We start from the raw sequence: 19,524 nt of genomic DNA, 5'->3' as shown, positions 1-19,524 counted from the left end.
TAATAATAATGCCTCTGCAACAACCTATTATACTCAACTGGTTTTTTTTCCATCTGTGACTGGGTGGGTCTTTTCTCTGTAACATGAGAGCCACATGACGAATAGGAAGAAAACAGCGTAGAAGTTGGTGTTTTTATTCAGCAAACTCTTTAAGGTGAGTCCATTTCTCATCTAAACGGTTCAGTAGCGTTTGGACACAGTCACTTTAACTATGTGATAGTGATAAGACACTTTCATTGGAAATAAGAGATTAAACTTCATCGACTTCATCCCAAATTCTGGTTATATAATCGAGCCTGTTTCCTCTCTGACGCTGTTAAAATCTTAAGTCCACTTTAATGTTCTGTGAACGCGGCTTTATTTTATAAAGTGAAGGGGCTGATTATATGAATCTGCGGAATTTCATGTAGTTAAAACGTAACCTTCTGTTGTTTAGGGCGTTGGTTGCCAGATCTGGTGCCCCTGCTACACTTTTTCCAGGAAGTGTCAAACTTTTTAAAGGCGTAATCCGCTTGTGTTGCGCTGTAACAAACTAATCTGACGTGTTAAACTGCGATGTTTGTTTGGCTCTCTGGTCTAAGGCTGTAAAATGATACAATTAGGGCCCTTGTACACGCACTGATCAATACCTTTTCCATTAAGAGGGCGCATTAACGGAGCGTTTAGTTGTTCTCTCAGTGGCCAGCCTGAGTGGTCAGCTGTTGTCTTTCTGTTCAGAGGAGGTGAGACACGAACATCGATGAAAAAACAACATGATCAACTCTTTTAAAGCCTTTCAGTGGTGTCTTACCTCTTCGTTTTGTTTTGAGGTAACCACAAATGTTGGTAAATGATATTGCCTTAAATGTCAAGTGCATTTGATGAACGGGTGTATTACCAGTGGTGAGAGAAGTGTTCAGATCATTTTCTCCTGCCAAGTAAAGTCATGATTCAGCATTTTAAAAGTCTTATTAGCACAATGAATGTAAAGTTTCCTGCAGCAATCTCTTCTATGTGACTCTGTGTGGTCTAATGCACGGCCGAGGATCATTTTCACCTTTAACAGTGGACTGTCTATTATAAGACTGAGATCTGAATTGTCATTACTAACTATGCTTATCCAGTAAATGTAGTCTATTATAAAAATGTGGTGAAGTAGAAGAAAAATGTGGCATAAAATGGAAAGTACATCAAAATATGTGTCTATGACTGAATGTCGGTGGAAATATAAATGAAATTGTGACCCACTGGCTTGTCTGCAGCCAGACATTCACACATTATGTGAGCTACAGCAGCTTTTTGGCTCTGAAAACGTGATTTCTTTAAACACTTTTATGTTTGAATTGACTGCATGAAGGTGCTTCACGTGCACTCAGAGTGCAGTTACACAACCCATGGGACCCTGGGAAAGACAGATAGAGAGAGAACATCCGTGGAAAACAGGAATCACAGTTGTAGCAAATCCAATAAGATACAGTAACAGTAAATGCTCTAACATCCTGAAGGAAACTCCTGTAATTTATTTTCTCTTTTTTGCAGTTTTAGCTTTTTGTCTGACACTGAGAGTATGCTCATTTAAAGGAAAAGTCAGACATTTTGGGAAATACCCTGTTTTAATTTTTGCCAGGAGTCCATCTGTGCAGTGAAACTGAGCCTACACCCAGCAGATGGCTGGCATAGCTTAGTAGCTTAGCATAAAGACTGGAAACGGGGGGAAACTGTTAGCCTGGCTTTGTCCAAAAATATAAACATCCACCCACCAGCAAGAAAAACTCACTAATTATCATGTTATATCTTTTTAAAAATCCTACAGAACTGAAAAAGAAAAATGACAAGCTGAGGATGTGTGTTGATACTCACTTCTGAAGTCACTTCCCAGCCAAGAAAGTCTGGCATATAACTCCCATGAAACCACAATATGTTGTTTGTACAGTGTATTGCTTTTGTGCAGATTAAACAAACCAGATAAAACAAGACAACTTAGTTCAGATTTGTATATGCACATTGACATTTAATCACCACTCATCAGTCTTCTCTGTGGATGTCTGCAGATGTGGTGTGAGGTGTGTGATGCATTAAACTGAGAAGTGGGTGCTATCTTCTAATTGCAGCCTTAACAGTTTAGTTAGAAAAGCCCTTAGGACAGAGAAGACCTCAGCAAAGAGACAAACGAGCTGAGCTGACTGATTATTTTCCATTGTCTGGTTGCTGTGGTAACTTGCTTAGTTTCACTGGAAAGTGCACCCTTGCCCAGCAAGTTTAACATCTTCTTCTTAATCACTTCCCACGCTTGCTGCTCTAATGTTGACTGGGCTGCCTGACAGAGACTGCAGTGCTGCTTCTCCTTTAGCTGCAGTTTCAAAACTAGACACGAAGGACAGAAATCTGAATTTAAACAGTGACAACAAATTCATTAGCAAGGGGCTGCTACATAGACAATGAATGTGAGAGTGAGTTTTTGAAGCTTGTCAATGTCTGTGCCTTCATTTTCTGCCAAAATGTGATTTCCACCCAAATTGCAGTTTCCAGTTTTGCAAAAGGACATGTCTGAACATGCCCATGAAATCAGTCTGCTTTTACAGTCAGCTGTTTCCTGGCTTTTGGGAGGAATTATTTGTATCAGATTAAGATTTTCCAGATCCAGTGGACTTCTTATTTTTAAGGTGAAACAGATGGGAGTAATTTCCTTTATATCAGTAACAACCTAGCATTACCGAATATTTGCTTTCTAATCTTTTGTATTGCTCTCAGGACCATTGAAAACAATGATTTACCTTGCAAGTGAAAGAAAATACAGGTTATTTACACAAAGAATAACAACAGACTGTGTGACAAAACAACTCAAAGTCCACTCTGTAGTGTTTCCTGAACCGTTCAATCGATCCAAAGTGTATATGTAGCTTGTTGATCTGCATGAATCTGTAGCTTGATTTTTTTTATCTTGGATGATCAATCAGCACAAAAAGTGAAGGCCCTGCCAGGCCAAGAAGTGGCACAAAACACTTGACATTTTTCACTTCTTTTTTTAAAGCTAACATAAGCTAACCGGCTGCTGGCTGTAGCGTCATGTTCATATCATACAAATAACATACAAACAGTTCAGCCCATACTGGTCTTCTGTCACTGCTGAATCTCCTTGCATTGTTGATTCATTGCTCACTGGGTGTGACCAGCAGCCAGGGCTCACACTCACTTGGCTCTTTCTCTCTTTCCTTATCAGTTTTTGCTGCGTTGTAAGCAGAGCAAGGCACCAGGCCACAGTCCAGCAACACTGAAACTGAACTGTAAGTAAATATCTAAAGGCCAGTGTTTGTTTCTGTCACTACAGTAAAATGGCTGAATCCTGCTCCCTCATTTTTTATTGAGGTTTATTAGCTTGAATATTACAGCAGGACCAATTTTGACTCTCTCTATGTCCATATTTTTCTGTTTTTAGAATCAGCCTGAGCTACACTGGCAAAGATGGCAAACAAGCTAGAGAAGATTGTAGCAGAGAAGAAGGACATGGTGGAGACTGTGATGGAAGTGTTTGAACAGGGAGCTGAAGTAGTGGCCAGTATCGCTGGTGACATCTTCCCCGTTTTCGCCATCGCTGCACCGATTGTTAAACTGGCCCTGGACAATGTAGAGAGCAAAGAAGCCACGTTCATGAAGGAGCAGTTTCAGAAGGTGCGGGAGCGTCTGGAGGTGGTCTCTGAGGAGCTTCAGAAGATCAATGATGAGATCAAGAAAAGCGGAGTGGACATTGCATATTTCTCAGTGGAGGAAAACATCACTAATCAGTTCAGGAAGTACATGGACATCCTCAGCGCAAAACCGAAGTTCAGGGAGGTCAAGAAGAAGCTTTTCCTGGAACATTTTGCCAAGACAGGTGGTGATAAAAACATTAACACCCTCTATAATGTTGTAACAGGAAACAACTTCTCAGGAGAGTCTGTGCTCGAGATCACCTTGAACTACGAGGAGAAAAGTCGCCGACCAGTCGAAGACTTCTGCGCCAGGCTGAAGAGGCTCTTCTGCATCGGGCTCATTGCTCTGTTGGGCCATGCCGCTCTGAAAGAATATGATGAGGAGGAGATGCTTCTGAAAGAATGGGGCGAAAAGATGAAGACTGTCCAGGATCAAATAAACACTGTGATTGAAGACTGCGTTGTCAGCTTCCCCAAACAGGCTGAGCTAGATAGCCGCCGACTGGTGAGAGACCAGTCAGATTTAACCAGCCAGCAATTAGCTGATGCGATCATAGAGAAACTAAAGAAAAAGTATGACTGGGTGGGCTGGTCCGTGCGTGTATTCAGGTCCCCTACGGGCTTCTTCACCAACAAGAAGGATTACCACTGCTCGACAGGGAAGAACCGCTTCCAGGTCTCTGCATCGGATGAGAAGCTTAATGTCTGGGTGTCCTACAGCTCCTCACCTGAGCCCATCGATAAGAATCACATCCAGCAGCTGATCCAGAGTCAGAAGAAGCTCACAGTGGTGGGTGTAGCAGAGCTTCTGTTTGAGAAGTTGCCTGGTAACTGTGTGGTCCACACGGTCAAAACCAGCAAAGATCTGGCCTGTGCCTGGAGCTTCACCGATGATCTCCACTACTGGGAAGAGCACAAAAACTTCTACGTGTGTGTTCATGCTTCTTGAAGATGCTAAGAAAAAAACTCTCTAAAGTCACCCATTTTATGTTTGCAGGCTACATCATTTTTGCAAGATAATCACAGAATCTACTGCTGCCTCTCTGCTTGGCATAAACTGAAATATTACACTATGTGCCTTAATCTAGATCTCTCTGATCTGTCTTTTGTAAGTCAATTATTCTCTTCTTCTAAGAATGTTGAGTTTTCTGAAAACATGAGGTGCATCAACAAGCAGTAATGACCTTTCTGAACCCAGCAGCTGTGCTTTGCTTATTTCTTAAAACTACTTTGTTATGAAAGTAGTTGATTTGGAAATTCTTCAGAAGCTATATGATGCTATTTTCTACTGTTCATATAAAATTCAGGTTGTTTTGTTGAACATGCTGGAAAATTTGTTGATTGAGAGACTCCAGCTGTCATACAGAGATTATGCTTTGCTGGTAGAGATAAGCTGTGACCTCACCCTGTTGAGCGAACATATAACAAGCCTTGAGAGTAAATGGCTGTAGCCATTTCCAGAGGCCATAACAGAAACCTTAAAGCCTCCATTTTGATTTCTCATCTGGTCAAAACTGCAAAGCTTGTAACTGCTGCTGTAGAGCATGAACAAAGCACAGTAAAGCACAAGAATCAAGGACTAAAACAACATTTGCTGTACTACCCTGCCACAAACATGCCAAGGCGTAGTGACCTTAGCACTTTGTTTACATACAGATGCCTTGCATAGATAGCTCTTCTTGTGTTATATCACATCACAGTATGTGGTCGTGCAACAGACCAAAACAAAACCTTCACTTCTATTTACTTTATACATTTATTGAGGATTTCATCGGATTTTGGACAATGTCAATTTTGGTTTTGGGATTTGGGAAAGAAGTCTGTACCATAACACTGACATTATGTTGTGAGAACAAAACATGTGATGGAGATGCTGAAATGCTATTCATCACATCTAGTACACCTGTTTAGCCTGTTTTAAATATTTGTATTTGTTCTTAATACCACTGCAGTCTGTGTGTTTCTTCTTTGTTTCTGTTCGTTTAGATGTTATCATATATGTGTAATACGTTTATTTGAACATTTTATTATCTGACCAAAGCATGCCCACAATTTACTGTAAAATTAATGAATAGAATCTGTTACACTGCTGTTTTATATTATTTGTATTTCCATACAGCATATTTGGGTTCTCATAGTCTCAGATTTAAAATTCTGTTAGTGCATCTATGAATGTAATAAATCATTTAAATAAACTTAGTTGTAAGTCATTTGTTTGTGTGAATGATTTGCAGTTGCAGTGTGTGTAGTTGTTATAAGACACAGACCTCTGACTCTCTGGTTACAGGACTGAAGATGTTTGCATTAGCTTTTTCTTCATCAACTCTCAAAGGAAAAAATGCACATCTGAGCTCCCCCTCTTCACAAAATGGCCAGCTGTATTAAACCAACTTAAAAGATTTAAAAACACTTCAGCAAAAGTCAGTACTAGCTGTCACAGAGATTTGATTCTGGGTCTTCTGGTTGTAGGAGGCTTGCTCGCCTGGTAAGTCCCCTGCAGCCCAGTAAGACCAGTGTCACTGTATTTTGTTGCAGTCAAACGTCTGTTTAAAGATCCCAGATAATATCAAGGAAAGAGAAGGAATAAATACTATATCACATTCCAGGTGAGGTGGCATTGGGCTATGACCTAACACCACACTGTTCTGTCGAGAACTTTTACAGTTTAGATAGAAAAGAGAAAAAGGATATTATGGTTAGCTACTTTGGAAACACCCATAGTGCTCTGTAATTATGTGGTTGTGGCTTTTCTATCTTTGGCATATAAAGACTCATTTCCCTGCAGTATATTACAGTGGTGGGCCAAGTGTCCCAACAGACATGAACAAGTGCAACGAAAAACAAGTGGGTCAAACACTGATGTCCAAATGTGTTTTTACTGAGGAAAGAAACCAGTAAAAACTTAATGTGACCGTGAAAACAAAATGTTTTAAATAAACATGTTCAAAAAACTCAATATTTTCAAATATTTCAAACCAAAAGTGCTCCATACCTGCACAGAGATTTGATCCTGTCTAAAAACCAAAACAGTAAACCTGACCTCTGTCCTTATAGAATGGGATGAAAGTAAAAGCCTAATAAAATAATATACAGCAACAGAGATATTTATAAAGTTTCATCACAAAATTCTTACGACAGAAAGGAAACAGCCTTCATGGTCGATGCCTGTTGACTTGAGAATAGGTCATACATCATCTTTGCTATTTCCTAGTGGTATACTGAGTAGTTTTGGGTCTCTAGAAAAAAATTAGAAGAAATACAGAATCTGACATCTGGTTATAAGTTGATTTGCTTGGAGCCAACAAGTGTGGGAACCTGTGGTCTGATGCCACAGTCCTGCCTGTAGGTTTAGCTGCTTCTAAATGTTGTAGCTCTGTCACAACCATGACATTCCTCAGGCTCAAAGAAGAACAACATGAGAAAAATGTGACCAGATGAAAAAGAAATGAAAACCCAGACTGTGAAACCCTGAAATTCCCTGAAAAAGTGCAGTAGCTGCAGAAAATGTAAAATGTGCAATGGCACTGGACAACTACATTTAGGTAATACTAACATGCCAGGAGAGATGGGATGTTGGCCAGTACCAGCATAAAAACAGCAGGAACTTGGTCATCCTGTAAATTCAGGGGGCTCAGACTGTATCTTGATGTGAGGAAAAACCCTCCAGTTGCCAAACCTGACCTACAGAGCACACAGACCCTGCTAGATACCTGTTTGCCAGTGGAACAAGACTGAGACAGAAGGAATTTCAACTTTCCCTTTGCTTATTAACAAACCAAATCTCTCTTAAGTGCTTTCCAAATTTCCACTGGCAAGTGACCCACTTACATCAATGCTCAGCGAGCTGAGACACACATACTGCTTCATCAGCAACTTTGAGAGAAAAACACTTACAGAAAATCAGCCCAAAATGATCAACACTGACAAATGTTTGCAATATTGGAGGGATTTTTGAGGATATTCTGGACATATCAAACCTACTGTAACTGATTGATTGGCTTTCTGGGAGAAGAAGAAACAAACTGACATATCACCTCATCTGTTAAATTGATATGCTGATCTTGTTAGCATCAGTTTCCTACTTAAACATCCAACATCAGAACTGATTTGGACTCATGCTGCTGACTAGTATTCACTCGCCTTGTAGCTTTATGTTGGTCTCTTTCTCTGCTAAATCATTGCTTGTCAGTAACTTTGTATGAAGTTTCCCACTTTTTCTGAAAATGCTGGTGAGTCTGTTTTCCTTAAGATTCCAGGACAAATTCCATGCAGGACGGAAAAAAATATTATTTATATATATATATATATATATTTGTGACTAGTCAACAGTAGTATTATCCAATACAGATCAAAGATGACTTCTCTTGTGACTTCTCTCAGGCAATAGCTGTTGATAAGAATCACAGTAGGTCTGCAAAAAAGATTCATTACACAATGACTAAAGCTAACAGTATCAGATGACAGTGTAAAAAGAGTCACTTATAGTGGTGAACAGAGAATTATCACCTGAATCTTTACAGAGCTCTATAGTCACTTCCAGCTCATTGTTTAGTTTTCTGCTGCTTACATAAAAACAAAAGAAAAAAAGAAAAATCCCACAGTACATTACCTGTCCTGCACCAAACTGTTAACGACTCACAGAGAGATACTGTAACTGCCTCAGGGGTTGGTGCAGACCAAAAACAGAGCTAAAAGCAAGGGAATAGAGAGGAGGCCCATGATGTTCTATTCCTGCTGGATCTGTTAATAAGCAGCTACTGTATTTGCTAACATACTCTCATATGTGCTTAAAAGGTAATGCTATGTCAGTGATGACAACTTGTGTCTGTTGCATTGAAGTGGCTGTAAATTAAAACCATATATGATGCCAATTAATCTGATGAAGGGAAGATAAATTGATTGCCCAGAAGACCTCGGATATGTCCTGAAACGCAATAGTGGATTGAGTTTGTTATGCTCTGCTCTCAATATCCTGTAGGGCTCTTAGGGAATGAGGCACACCCTCTGCATGTGGATATCAATCAGTTGTCATAAATTTAGTATATTTAATACTCTTGTTTGTATTTTAATTCTATTTGGATTATTTATTTGTGAGCCCTAAAATTCACATGATTTTACATATTAATTTTGGCCTCAACCTTGACCTTGAAGAAAGGGTTTTGGACTCAATGGGACCCATATGGGGAATGATGTACCAACCCAAAGACTTATAAAAAAGAAGAAAATACAAGGCAACATCAGAAACAGATGGGATCAGACAGGCTCAGATAGTCACATAGATAGGATCTCAATAACACTCTCTGAGTTAAAAGATATAGCAAAGGTTGTGCTAGTGCAGTTCTATCCTCCCTCTGTAAAGAAGGGCTTCTACAGGCTGGTGTCTGTCTACACCCAGGTGGGTTAAAGGTCTGCTGACATAAAACTATTGAATAGGCAAAGTGATGTTTTTAATCAGACCAGAATTGCTCCTCCATGAATATGATTTGGCCACACAGCCCTGCATTGAGACCGGCCCATCAGGTGATCTCAGGAACGCAGAAAAACATCACGTGGCAACGAAAAGATTCGCCCGCCTTGCAGGAGTACATTGTACGGTCACCCACCACATCAGTGTTACCCTTAACTCTGACTTAATTCAGTCTCAATGAAAATAGCAGATATTTTGATTTTAAAAAACTACATATTTTCATCAGATGGTGCAGGTCAGCTGATGCAGGGGAGGAGCCTGGACTCTGAAATGCAGCATCTGCTCAGAGCTCTAAATGCAGTTCAGTTTAATATTAAGAAACAATATGTTGGGTTTCTTTCATGAGGAACCTGGAACAGTTTGTTGATGCTGATTGAAGTGAAAGTGATGTCAAAGAAAACCCAGTGAGCTACTAATCCACTCCCATGTCGGGTCAGTGTTGGAGTTCTTGGTTGTCCTTTGAAGGATTTCTTTGTGGATCCGCTGCTGTAGCTTACATCCAAACTTCAGTACTAGATAGGGGTTAGTTGGTTTTGCAAATAAAATTCTAAAATTAGATAAGTTAGCCTTTTCGTAATGTTAAATTATTACAGTAAATATTAAAAATGACTTTTTCTGTCTTGTATCTAAAGTTTCTGATAGAGTCACAAAGCTGTTTCTCAACAGAACATTTCATTCATACTACATGGAGCACACAGCACCAATCAAGTACCTATTAACCCATAGATTTTTGGATTAAAAGTTAAAGCTGCTCTACTCAATATTTCAGAATGTGAAAAGTTGATGTTTGCAGTGACACACCCAGATAATTATCACCTCAGGTCTACAGAGCAGTTTTCTTTCTTTTTTTTTTAGCTCAGTGTCATGTCTTTAAATGATAATACCAGATTATGTTCACAGTTTACTGCACTGCCACCATGGTGACCAAAAATCAGCTAATTCAGGTTTAAAGTGCTTTGTTGATCTAAATTATCTTATAATTAATGTTATGGCTTAGGCGTTGGCATCAACTAAACCAAGATCCAAGAGAAATTTGCAAGGAGAGCGACAGTCCTTCACTTATTCTCTCCACCTTCAAACAACATGTTTTCATACTGCACCTCCTGGTCCCCTTCACCACTATGAGCCTCTGTCCTCGCTGCTTACATTCCAATGTCTGGGCAAGACCCAACAAGCTTATGTGGCACTGCTGTCTAACTATGTGTCAAAGCTATGGAGCTTTAGAGGAAGTATCACAGTGACTCTGGGTCTGCCATTTTTTTCAAAATATAACCTGGGGCTTCTTTAGCGTCTTGTTTTTAAAAACCGTATGAGCCATGACATTGAAGCCAGGACAACTATGCAAAGCCTTAAGTCATTATCTCCACCTCTTCAGACTGGTTTATCTCCCATTGTGCAGTTTAATTTCTTTTAACGACTGATGAAAACTGTGTGAAACAAAGTTCGAATGTTAATGTGCTCTGATGCATGTAAGTGACTTCTGGATATTTCATTAGTAAAATAAAAATCATAAAACAAAACAACTTCATAAGCAATACAATATGACAAAAATAATAGGAGTAATACAGCACCTCAGCGGGATAATGAGTGTGGAGCATTTATGGTTCTTTCACTTTTCTGAGAGAGATTTTTCAAACTGGTCCAGGATTCAAACCAGCAGCTGTTCACAGGTCAGCTTCTTTAAGCTTCAGGCCAACACTGCTCACAAGTCAGAACCTTTTTTTCCTATTCAGTTAAAAAGCCGATGATGACTGTAGCTGTTGTCTAGTGTTAATCTTAGTTACAAAAGACCTGTCAAACAATTTTTGAGTAATATCAGATTCCAATTGTATTTTGAAGTGTGCCACTGGGAGCTACAAGCTTCCTTTTAATACAAATTAAGTATGTCTGTATGACTTTTCAGGATTGAGACAGCAATACATGATAAACACAGACATACCTGTGGCTCTGCGCTAAGCTATTCGGTGTGTTTGCAACTGTGTTTTGAAACAGGAATTCAACATGAATCAACAAGTACGCTCCAGGCACCTGCTGGGAATTTCATGAGAACTGAATATTAGTGTCTGAATAGAAACAGAACAGGTGCCTCTGTCATGTGCAGATTTTTGTTGGGCTACACTTTCCAAGAATTCAAAATCAGTTGTGAGAGAAGTCCTGTGAGCTCACACATGTTTTCAGAAATACTAAAACTGTCTCTAAGGTATTGCACCTTTAAAATGAAGGCTTGACAAATTCCGTAAAGCTAAAACTCAAATCAAATCAAGCAGTGAATGTTTCTGAGGATGCAAATAAAACCTAAAACATTCATACCAGAAATTATAGTCAAATTTCATGAAGTCAGGTTTGGAGATGCTGGTGAATACATTTTGTTCTACATAGTAAATTAAGAGTGTGTTGTGCAGGTACGTGTGTGAATTTAAAACAAGACTACCACCTTGTGGCAAACATTGTCATCACAGGTTAAAGCAATGGAAGAAAATGATTTAACATGGATACATCAGTGCAATGAAGATCAGACTTGAATGGTGTTTTATTTAAAAATGCATGTAACATGTGACCAGAAGGCACTTAGCACAGGAGGTTTGATTTTTTTTTTTAAAACAGTGGGATGTGGAGAACAGTAGCATAGAATTGAGTGTTTTACAACAAAAATCATCTTGATGTTTCTTTAAATTATGTAGATGTACCTTATAATCACCACCATATTTTTAAGATCTTAAGTTTTTAAGTTAAGAAGATTTAGGATTTAAGAAGATTTTAAGTTAAGAAACCTTTCTGTGTCAACCATCAAAACCACAAATGTCAACCATCAAAGCCATCAGAATTACCCTCCTGATTTTAAGCACCAGGACTGGTCATGAGGACTTCCTTCAACACTGCCTGGTAAATCCCAACAGGTCTGCCACCCTGCTGACACAGAACAATCTTTAATCCCTTCACAATAAGGATGAGAAGTGTAAACCCTTAACTTAAACGTCTTAACTGGATTTAACTGGGGCAGTTATGTCCAATGGCCTCTACAGTAGGAGTACTCCTATTCTTAAACTTCTGTTATGATTCTGTGTGTTTGTCTTGGTCCATACCTCTTTCTTCTTTCTATTGGCCAAAGCCCGGATGCCCAGAACAGCAAAACTAATGCAGACACACAGCTGGAGAACAGCCAGGACAATCAAGGTAATGTCCATACCCGTCAACAAACTCTGACCGATAAGAAAAAAGCGGCAAATGATTTCACTTTAAAATGTAAGTATTAATGATTTACACTGCAAAACAGTGAAACTGCAAAACTCAGATTTAAATTAAATTCTAAAAACTTTATCGAATGCTTTTATAACTATTGAGCTGTAGAAAAGGCTGATATATGCAATATTTACAGTACAGTACATGAACATCTTGTCTCTGTGCTACAAAGCTCCACTGTTGTCCACAAATTATTAAAACACCTGTGACCCACACAGCTACATGCAGCAACATGTTGGTCATTAGCATAAATACACATACTAGTTTATTTCAAGCCAATCCCACATACACCATTCTGCTGCTGTGACTCTAAAAAATGTGCATTAATCCGTTAATGAAAATAGTTCCCAGTCAAGCAGTTATTTACTCCAGTTTGAGCAAGGTTTGCTAAGGAGTTCAGGAAACTACTGAGCTTTCAAAACACAAAATAATAATTTTTACTGAGAGACACTTTGTTTTGTTTTGTTTTGCTTACCTGTGCAAAGTACGCCACATTAATGCAGTTGTCTTTATAATCAGCAGCATTGGGGCTGTTACACATCCAGATGACAGAGGCATCTCTCAGGTCAGTGGCATACAGCACAATGCCGACGATAGCAAAGATAGATCCGACTATGTTCACAAACACGGCGAAGCCCACCTAAGGAAAGATTCATGTCTTCAGTAGTGTCTCATATGTCACATTAATAAACTGTAGCTTTTTAGTTTCTGTCTTAGACTTTACTTACCAAGCAAAGAGAGGGGTACCGGCCAACAAGGAGTGACAGGATTCCAGTTGCAGTGTACTGAAGAGAGGACAGCAGACAGCTCATTGGAAAAAAGGTAAGACAACTAATTCTACGTGGTTAGTTATATACTACCATGACTTGTGTTGGGGTTATAAGGACAAAAGTTCAAATTGTTGCCATTGTGGAATTAGATCTGAAGATAGGATGTTTATGTGAGAGGTCTGTTTCTCCAGCTGACCTCCATAACCTTATGACCCATGATGAACTGAAGTTTTATTGCACCCAAGTATCCTGTCTGGTTTTGTTCCCCACTATACAAATAAAGGACTGCTAAGTGAAAAGGAGAAGAAGGGTGAAAGTCGCATGGGGAGAGAAGAAACTCTCTTCTCTCCGTTTGCAACTGAGGCGTTTTCACTTGCAGACAGATACTCGGTACAAAGTTGTCGTGTGTTTCATTGCCTTCAGGGAAAAGAACCATGTCAGTGTAGCGTAAACTTGACAACTTGTTTCTCATTAAGCAGTGACACTTTCTAGTGTCAGTAAATGTCATTATCTTCTAAGCAAAAATGCCATAAAATCATTAAGGGTAACATTAACATAACAATGAATTTACCAGAGCACCCAGCCAGTAAGCAGCCCTCAAACTGGTCAAATCCCCAGGATGGGTGCTTGTTCGTCCTGGCCCAAGTCCAATGTTGAACAGGCCCACCATGATCTGTATAGTCTGGAAGAGATTTCAAACAATAAAATCTTATCATCTTCCACAAAAGCTAAAATCTTCAGACCATAACTTAACACGTCTCATGAATAAATACATTTAATTATCCCTCACCCCAAGAGCTGCAGCCACACTGGTCTGCATTAGCCCCTTGTACTCTGAGCAGCACACTGAACTGCAGCAAAGAGTCTTGAGGATTTTGCACAGCAGCGGAAACGTGTTCTTACTGTCAGCCGCCACTGTGACCTCAGTCACTGCCTTGTCTTTGAGGACAGCCATGGACATCTGTCACACCTGCAACACAATATGGAGATTTGAGAACAAATGGTTGGATGAAGGACAGAGTGTACTTTATTAATACAATTGGGAAGCTGAGCAAGTCACAAATAATTCACAAAGTAAACAACACAAATACACATAGAGAAGAAAGTTTCATGGACATTTTATCAAAGAAATTATTTACTTACTTAACTTTAATCTAGAATACAACAAGTCTGCATTAACAACTTCAAAAACCCAGCTGCAGTCTTAGATTATAATGTATGCAGTGCTCCTTTAAAAATCCCTGTAACTTTCTGATTGACCGACTATAAATATCTTCCACAGGCTTTAGTTGTCATGAAGCAGAGTATTTGCTGCTGTTTTATGCAGCAGTCCCCCCTCGGTTGTGGTTTTATGGAATCACATTCACAGCTACATCAGCCAGAAGCTATTTGAGGTATTTAACACCTGTGATAAGGTGTTTTTCAACATAGTCAGTAAGTTCTACTGAACCAGCAAGAGAAATAAGTTATGCAGTGAGGTTCTGAAACAAGAACAAGAATAATGGTTCTGCATTTCCTTCTGTTTGCAACCTCAGCCTCTTAATCTAATGATAATGCAAAAAGGGACATACAGTAACAAATATTTCAACAACAATGAGGAATCAGGCTTAGCAGCAAAGACGCACACACACACACACACACTTGTACAATTATCTGCCTTTATTATCTTCATTAACATAATGCATTCTCGAGCCCTTTACCTCTAACCATGAACAATCTTACCTTAACCCCAACCAAAAATGAATTCAAGCTTCAAACCTAAAACCAATTCTTAACCCTGAAACAGGCCTTTGAATGTGTTTCAGAAAGTGAACACTGGTCAAAATGTCCTTACTCCCATTGTATAAAATTTAAATCAAATGTTTGCTACTGAAACTTGAAACTGAAAATTGAATGATTTGAATTATTAAAGAAAAAAACCCTAACCCAAAGCCCCCTTGAGTCTTTCATGGAGACTATAAACTAATATCACTATTAAAATATTTCAGACCTCGATAAACATCAAATTACAAAGTTCAGATTAGTAATTATGTTTTTGTGTATGTGTGTGTAGAGAACTCACCTTGTTTGATGCTGCCTTGCTACCACAGTCGCTTTGCAGTCAATGGTTTCAGGCAGCAGCAATAAAACTGATATTTCCTGTCACCCATTTGATTTCTTCAAAATAAAAGCATCATTAACAAAAAACTATTTTTAAACTTTTGCACAAAAGAAGTCATTCAATCCATGATAGATCCTTTATTTGAATAAAAGTATGAACACCACAATTTAATCATACATTATAATTAATAACTAATAATTGCTCATTTTCCTTTATATAATTATTATATAATATTCAAAACTAAATATTATTAACATATTTGATTTGGTTTTATTTTATATGTTCAGTACTGATCCTTGTAACCTATAGTAAATGTACAGATTTGCTGAAAATCACTATTCCTGCACATTTCAACAACAACAACATTAGAGCAGAGCAAAATCAGCATGAGAAGCATTTTTGACTTTATGATACTACTGTGAAAAGTTTAACTAAGGATTTTAGCAAAAACCATTTTAGAAGAAGAAGAAGTAATTTATTACTCCCCAAGGGGATGCATCAGTCTTAAACCACCAACATGTGTGGCTGCTATGTTCAGCTTGTACAGTCATCACTTCTTCGAACCTGAACCCTGAAAGATCTGGTATAAATGGAATACTTTAAACTACATTAAAACCACATGTTTTCATTTACCCATAATGATGAATTTCTGAGGTGAATGCACTTTAATTAGTGAACATTTCCCATGAAAAGGGCAACATCAATGAGCTTTTTAGAGCTTTCAGTAGTTTATTGTTATTCAAGCAGAAAACTGATTGGCAAAGAAAGAAGCGTCGAACTTTGATTACTTTCAGCTACAATGTATAAAAGCATTACAATGACTTGCTGCATCATCAAGCTTCCATGTGTTCAGCTAAAATGATTTTACGCACAGGGACTAGTCAGGAGAACTTCATCCAACTGGGGCAGCTGATCTTAAACATCTTTGTCACCCTGACAACAGAAAAGCATCTTAGTAAATCAGGAACAGGACAGAGATGACAGAGTGAACCTTTTGATTGTCTTACTAACTCTGCAAATAGGAAACACTACAGCAGAAATGTAACTATTATTCTGAATGTACCACCCAGCTGTCCTCTAATACATGAGTGCATCTTTTTTTGGTTCATACCTCTTCCATCTTCACCCCACTTGTCAGAGCCTTGATGCCCAGAATAGTAAACCAAATGCTGACGCAGAGCAGAAGAACTGCCAGGATGATCAACAAAATGTCCATGGATCTTAACAGATTCTGGCCAATGAGAAAATCAAACATTTTAAATTCAACTCAGTGAATAGTCACAAATTGCCAATGTTTTTGCCAAGTAGGAAGTAGGAAAATGTATTATTATGCCATATACAGTGGGTACGGAAAGTATTCAGACCCCTTTAAATTTTTCACTCTTTGTGTCATTGCAGCCATTTGCCAAAATCAAAAATGTTCATTTTATTTCTCATTAATATACACTCAGCACCCCATCTTGACAGAAAAAAACAGAAATGTAGAAATTTTTGCAAATTTATTAAAAAAGAAAAAGTGAAATATCACATGGTCATAAGTATTCAGACCCTTTGCAGTGACACTCATATTTAATTCACATGCTGTCCATTTCTTCTGATCCTCCTTGAGATGGTTCTGCTCCTTCATTGGAGTCCAGCTGTGTTTAATTAAACTGATTGGACTTGATTAGGAAAGGCACACACCTGTCTATATAAGACCTTACAGCTCACAGTGCATGTCAGAGCAAATGAGAATCATGAGGTTGAAGGAACTGCCCAAGGAGCTCAGAGACAGAATTGTGGCAAGGCACAGATCTGGCCAAGGTTACAAAAGAATTTCTGCAGCACTCAAGGTTCCTAAGAGCACAGTGGCCTCCATAATCCTCAAATGGAAAAAGTTTGGGACGACCAGAACTCTTCCTAGACCTGGCCGTCCAGCCAAACTGAGCAATCGTGGGAGAAGAGCCTTGGTGAGAGAGGTAAAGAAGAACCCAAAGATCACTGTGGCTGAGCTCCAGAGATGCAGTAGGGAGATGGGAGAAAGTTCCACAAAGTCAACTATCACTGCAGCCCTCCACCAGTCGGGGCTTTATGGCAGAGTGGCCCGACGGAAGCCTCTCCTCAGTGCAAGACACATGGAAGCCCTCATAGAGTTTGCCAAAAAACACATGAAGGACTCCCAGACTATGAGAAATAAGATTCTCTGGTCTGATGAGACCAAGATTGAACTTTTTGGCGTTAATTCTAAGCGGTATGTGTGGAGAAAACCAGGCACTGCTCATCACCTGTCCAATACAATCCCTACAGTGAAACATGGTGGTGGGAGCATCATGTTGTGGGGGTGTTTTTCAGCTGCAGGGACAGGACGACTGGTTGCACTGAAGGAAAGATGAATGCGGCCAAGTACAGAGATATCCTGGAAAAAAACCTCTTCCAGAGTGCTCAGGACCTCAGACTGGGCCGAAGGTTCACCTTTCAACAGGACAATGACCCTAAGCACACAGCTAAAATAACAAAGGAGTGGCATCAGAACAACTCTGTGACCGTTCTTGACTGGCCCAGCCAGAGCCCTGACCTAAACCCAATTGAGCATCTCTGGAGAGACCTGAAAATGGCTGTCCACCAACGTTCACCATCCAACCTGACAGAACTGGAGAGGATCTGCAAGGAAGAATGGCAGAGGATCCCCAAATCCAGGTGTGAAAAACTTGTTGCATCACTCCCAAGAAGACTCATGGCTGTACTAGCTCAAAAGGGTGCTTCTACTCAATACTGAGCACAGGGTCTGAATACTTATGACCATGTGATATTTCAGTTTTTCTTTTTTAATAAATTTGCAAAAATTTCTACATTTCTGGTTTTTTCTGTCAAGATGGGGTGCTGAGTGTACATTAATGAGAAATAAAATGAACTTTTTTGATTTTGGCAAATGGCTGCAATGACACAAAGAGTGAAAGATTTAAAGGGGTCTGAATACTTTCCGTACCCACTGTACATGATTGTGTCAAGTCTGATATTCGAGGTATGCTTACCTGAGCAAAGAGTGCCACATTTCTGCAGTTGTTGCGGTAATGAGCAACATTGCTCCTGTTTTGGTCACACATCCAGAGGAGAGAGGCACCACTCAGGTCTATGGTGTACAGCACAATGCCAGTAATGGCAAATATTGCCCCAACAATGTTCATAAACACAGTGAAGCCCACCTGAAAGGAAAGATTTGCTTCAGTTAAGTGCAGTTCAAGTAGCATTTAACATTTTTGAAGTTTGTTTGTAGTTAATGTGAACGTTTCTTTCAATTACTGAATGATGTTCGGAGGATTTTACTTACCAAGCAGGAAGAAGGGAACTGTGCAGCCAAAATGGACATGATTCCAACCACAATAAACTGATGAGAGACCAACATACATCTCACATCAGTGATAGTCCTGCAGAAACTATTTTTATTTACCAGTAATATTAGCAGGAATTAATATCATAAATATATTTTGCTCTCTAATGTCCCTCAACCGCATTATTGTCATTGTTTTGGAATCATTTTACAATCAATACAATTTGTGTACAATTCCCCGTATGCTCAAAGACATAAATATGTAACATAGGACTGGTATTATTTTACCACAGCACCCAGCCAGTAAGCAGCTCCCAAGCTGGCAAAGTCCCCAGGATGTATGCTTGTTCGTCCTGGCCCAAGCCCAATGTTGAACAGACCCACCAAGATCTGTATAATCTGCGAATGACAATTAAGTCTCATCATCTAACGCTTAACATCTGAAGACCAACAGTTAGTAGCTTTGTGTGAATATATTTCAGTTCCTCTCACCCCAATAGTTGTAGCAACATTAGTCTGCATCTGCCCCTGGTATGAGCGCCAACCATGACTGTAGCAAAGAGTCTTGAGGATTTCACCCAAAGGTGGAAACATGGTCCTTCTGTCACCTGCCACAGTGACCTCAGGGACGCCTTTGTCTTTGAGGACAGTCATGAACACCTTTCACACGCACCTGAAACATAAAAGGTTTTCTCTTTCTTTCAAGAATACTTCAGGGACAGGAAGGTGTCTCCTACTGTCCAAGTCTGTCCTCTTGAATTATGATACTTTTGACTTGAGCTCGATGCTCTTAAGTTGTTCATTTTTTGTCTGAAGTGTGTGTGTGAAGGGTGGGTGTTTGTCAAGGAGAATGGGTCTCTGTATGAAATCAGTTGCCTAAGTAAACAGGGTCACTGGTATCGATCAACAACCCTATCAAATCCAAATATGCAGCTGCATTACAGTCACGGTTATGTTATGAGGTAGCAAGA

General features: G+C 39.4%; 3 protein-coding genes across 4 annotated transcripts; 1 reads left to right on the top strand and 2 right to left on the bottom strand.

The window, feature by feature from the left end:
- Positions 1-6: 6 nt before the first annotated feature.
- On the top strand, positions 7-5,609 carry rpz4 (rapunzel 4). Its single transcript, XM_026316745.1, has 3 exons — positions 7-154; positions 3,200-3,263; positions 3,416-5,609. The coding sequence occupies exon 3, from the start codon at positions 3,442-3,444 to the stop codon at positions 4,615-4,617; it is 1,176 nt and encodes a 391-aa protein (XP_026172530.1). The 5' UTR covers positions 7-154; positions 3,200-3,263; positions 3,416-3,441; the 3' UTR covers positions 4,618-5,609.
- A 6,076-nt stretch (positions 5,610-11,685) lies between these two features.
- Positions 11,686-15,296, bottom strand: LOC113136424 (uncharacterized). 2 transcript variants are annotated; one of them, XM_026317250.1, is made up of 7 exons: positions 15,208-15,296; positions 13,936-14,115; positions 13,717-13,827; positions 13,104-13,160; positions 12,851-13,015; positions 12,219-12,335; positions 11,686-12,042 (listed from the first exon to the last, which is right to left on the bottom strand). In XM_026317250.1, the coding sequence occupies exons 2-7, from the start codon at positions 14,104-14,106 to the stop codon at positions 11,974-11,976; spliced, it is 690 nt and encodes a 229-aa protein (XP_026173035.1). In that variant the 5' UTR covers positions 14,107-14,115; positions 15,208-15,296; the 3' UTR covers positions 11,686-11,973. The 2 variants fall into 2 exon arrangements, with proteins under 2 accessions (XP_026173035.1, XP_026173034.1); XM_026317249.1 differs by lacking the exon at positions 15,208-15,296 and having other exon boundaries at positions 13,936-14,267.
- A 481-nt stretch (positions 15,297-15,777) lies between these two features.
- LOC113136449 (membrane-spanning 4-domains subfamily A member 4A-like) lies at positions 15,778-19,371 on the bottom strand. The gene is made up of 6 exons (XM_026317292.1): positions 19,046-19,371; positions 18,842-18,952; positions 18,554-18,610; positions 18,258-18,428; positions 16,358-16,477; positions 15,778-16,179 (listed from the first exon to the last, which is right to left on the bottom strand). Exons 1-6 carry the CDS (start codon positions 19,205-19,207, stop codon positions 16,162-16,164), a joined length of 639 nt encoding a protein of 212 aa, XP_026173077.1. The 5' UTR covers positions 19,208-19,371; the 3' UTR covers positions 15,778-16,161.
- Between the last annotated feature and the right edge of the window lie 153 nt (positions 19,372-19,524).

The sequence above is a fragment of the Mastacembelus armatus genome, chromosome 16, assembly GCF_900324485.2.
Source record: "Mastacembelus armatus chromosome 16, fMasArm1.2, whole genome shotgun sequence".
Lineage (NCBI taxonomy): Eukaryota > Metazoa > Chordata > Actinopteri > Synbranchiformes > Mastacembelidae > Mastacembelus > Mastacembelus armatus.
Note: the sequence above shows the minus strand (reverse complement) of the source record. Positions and strands in the feature narration are given on the sequence as shown.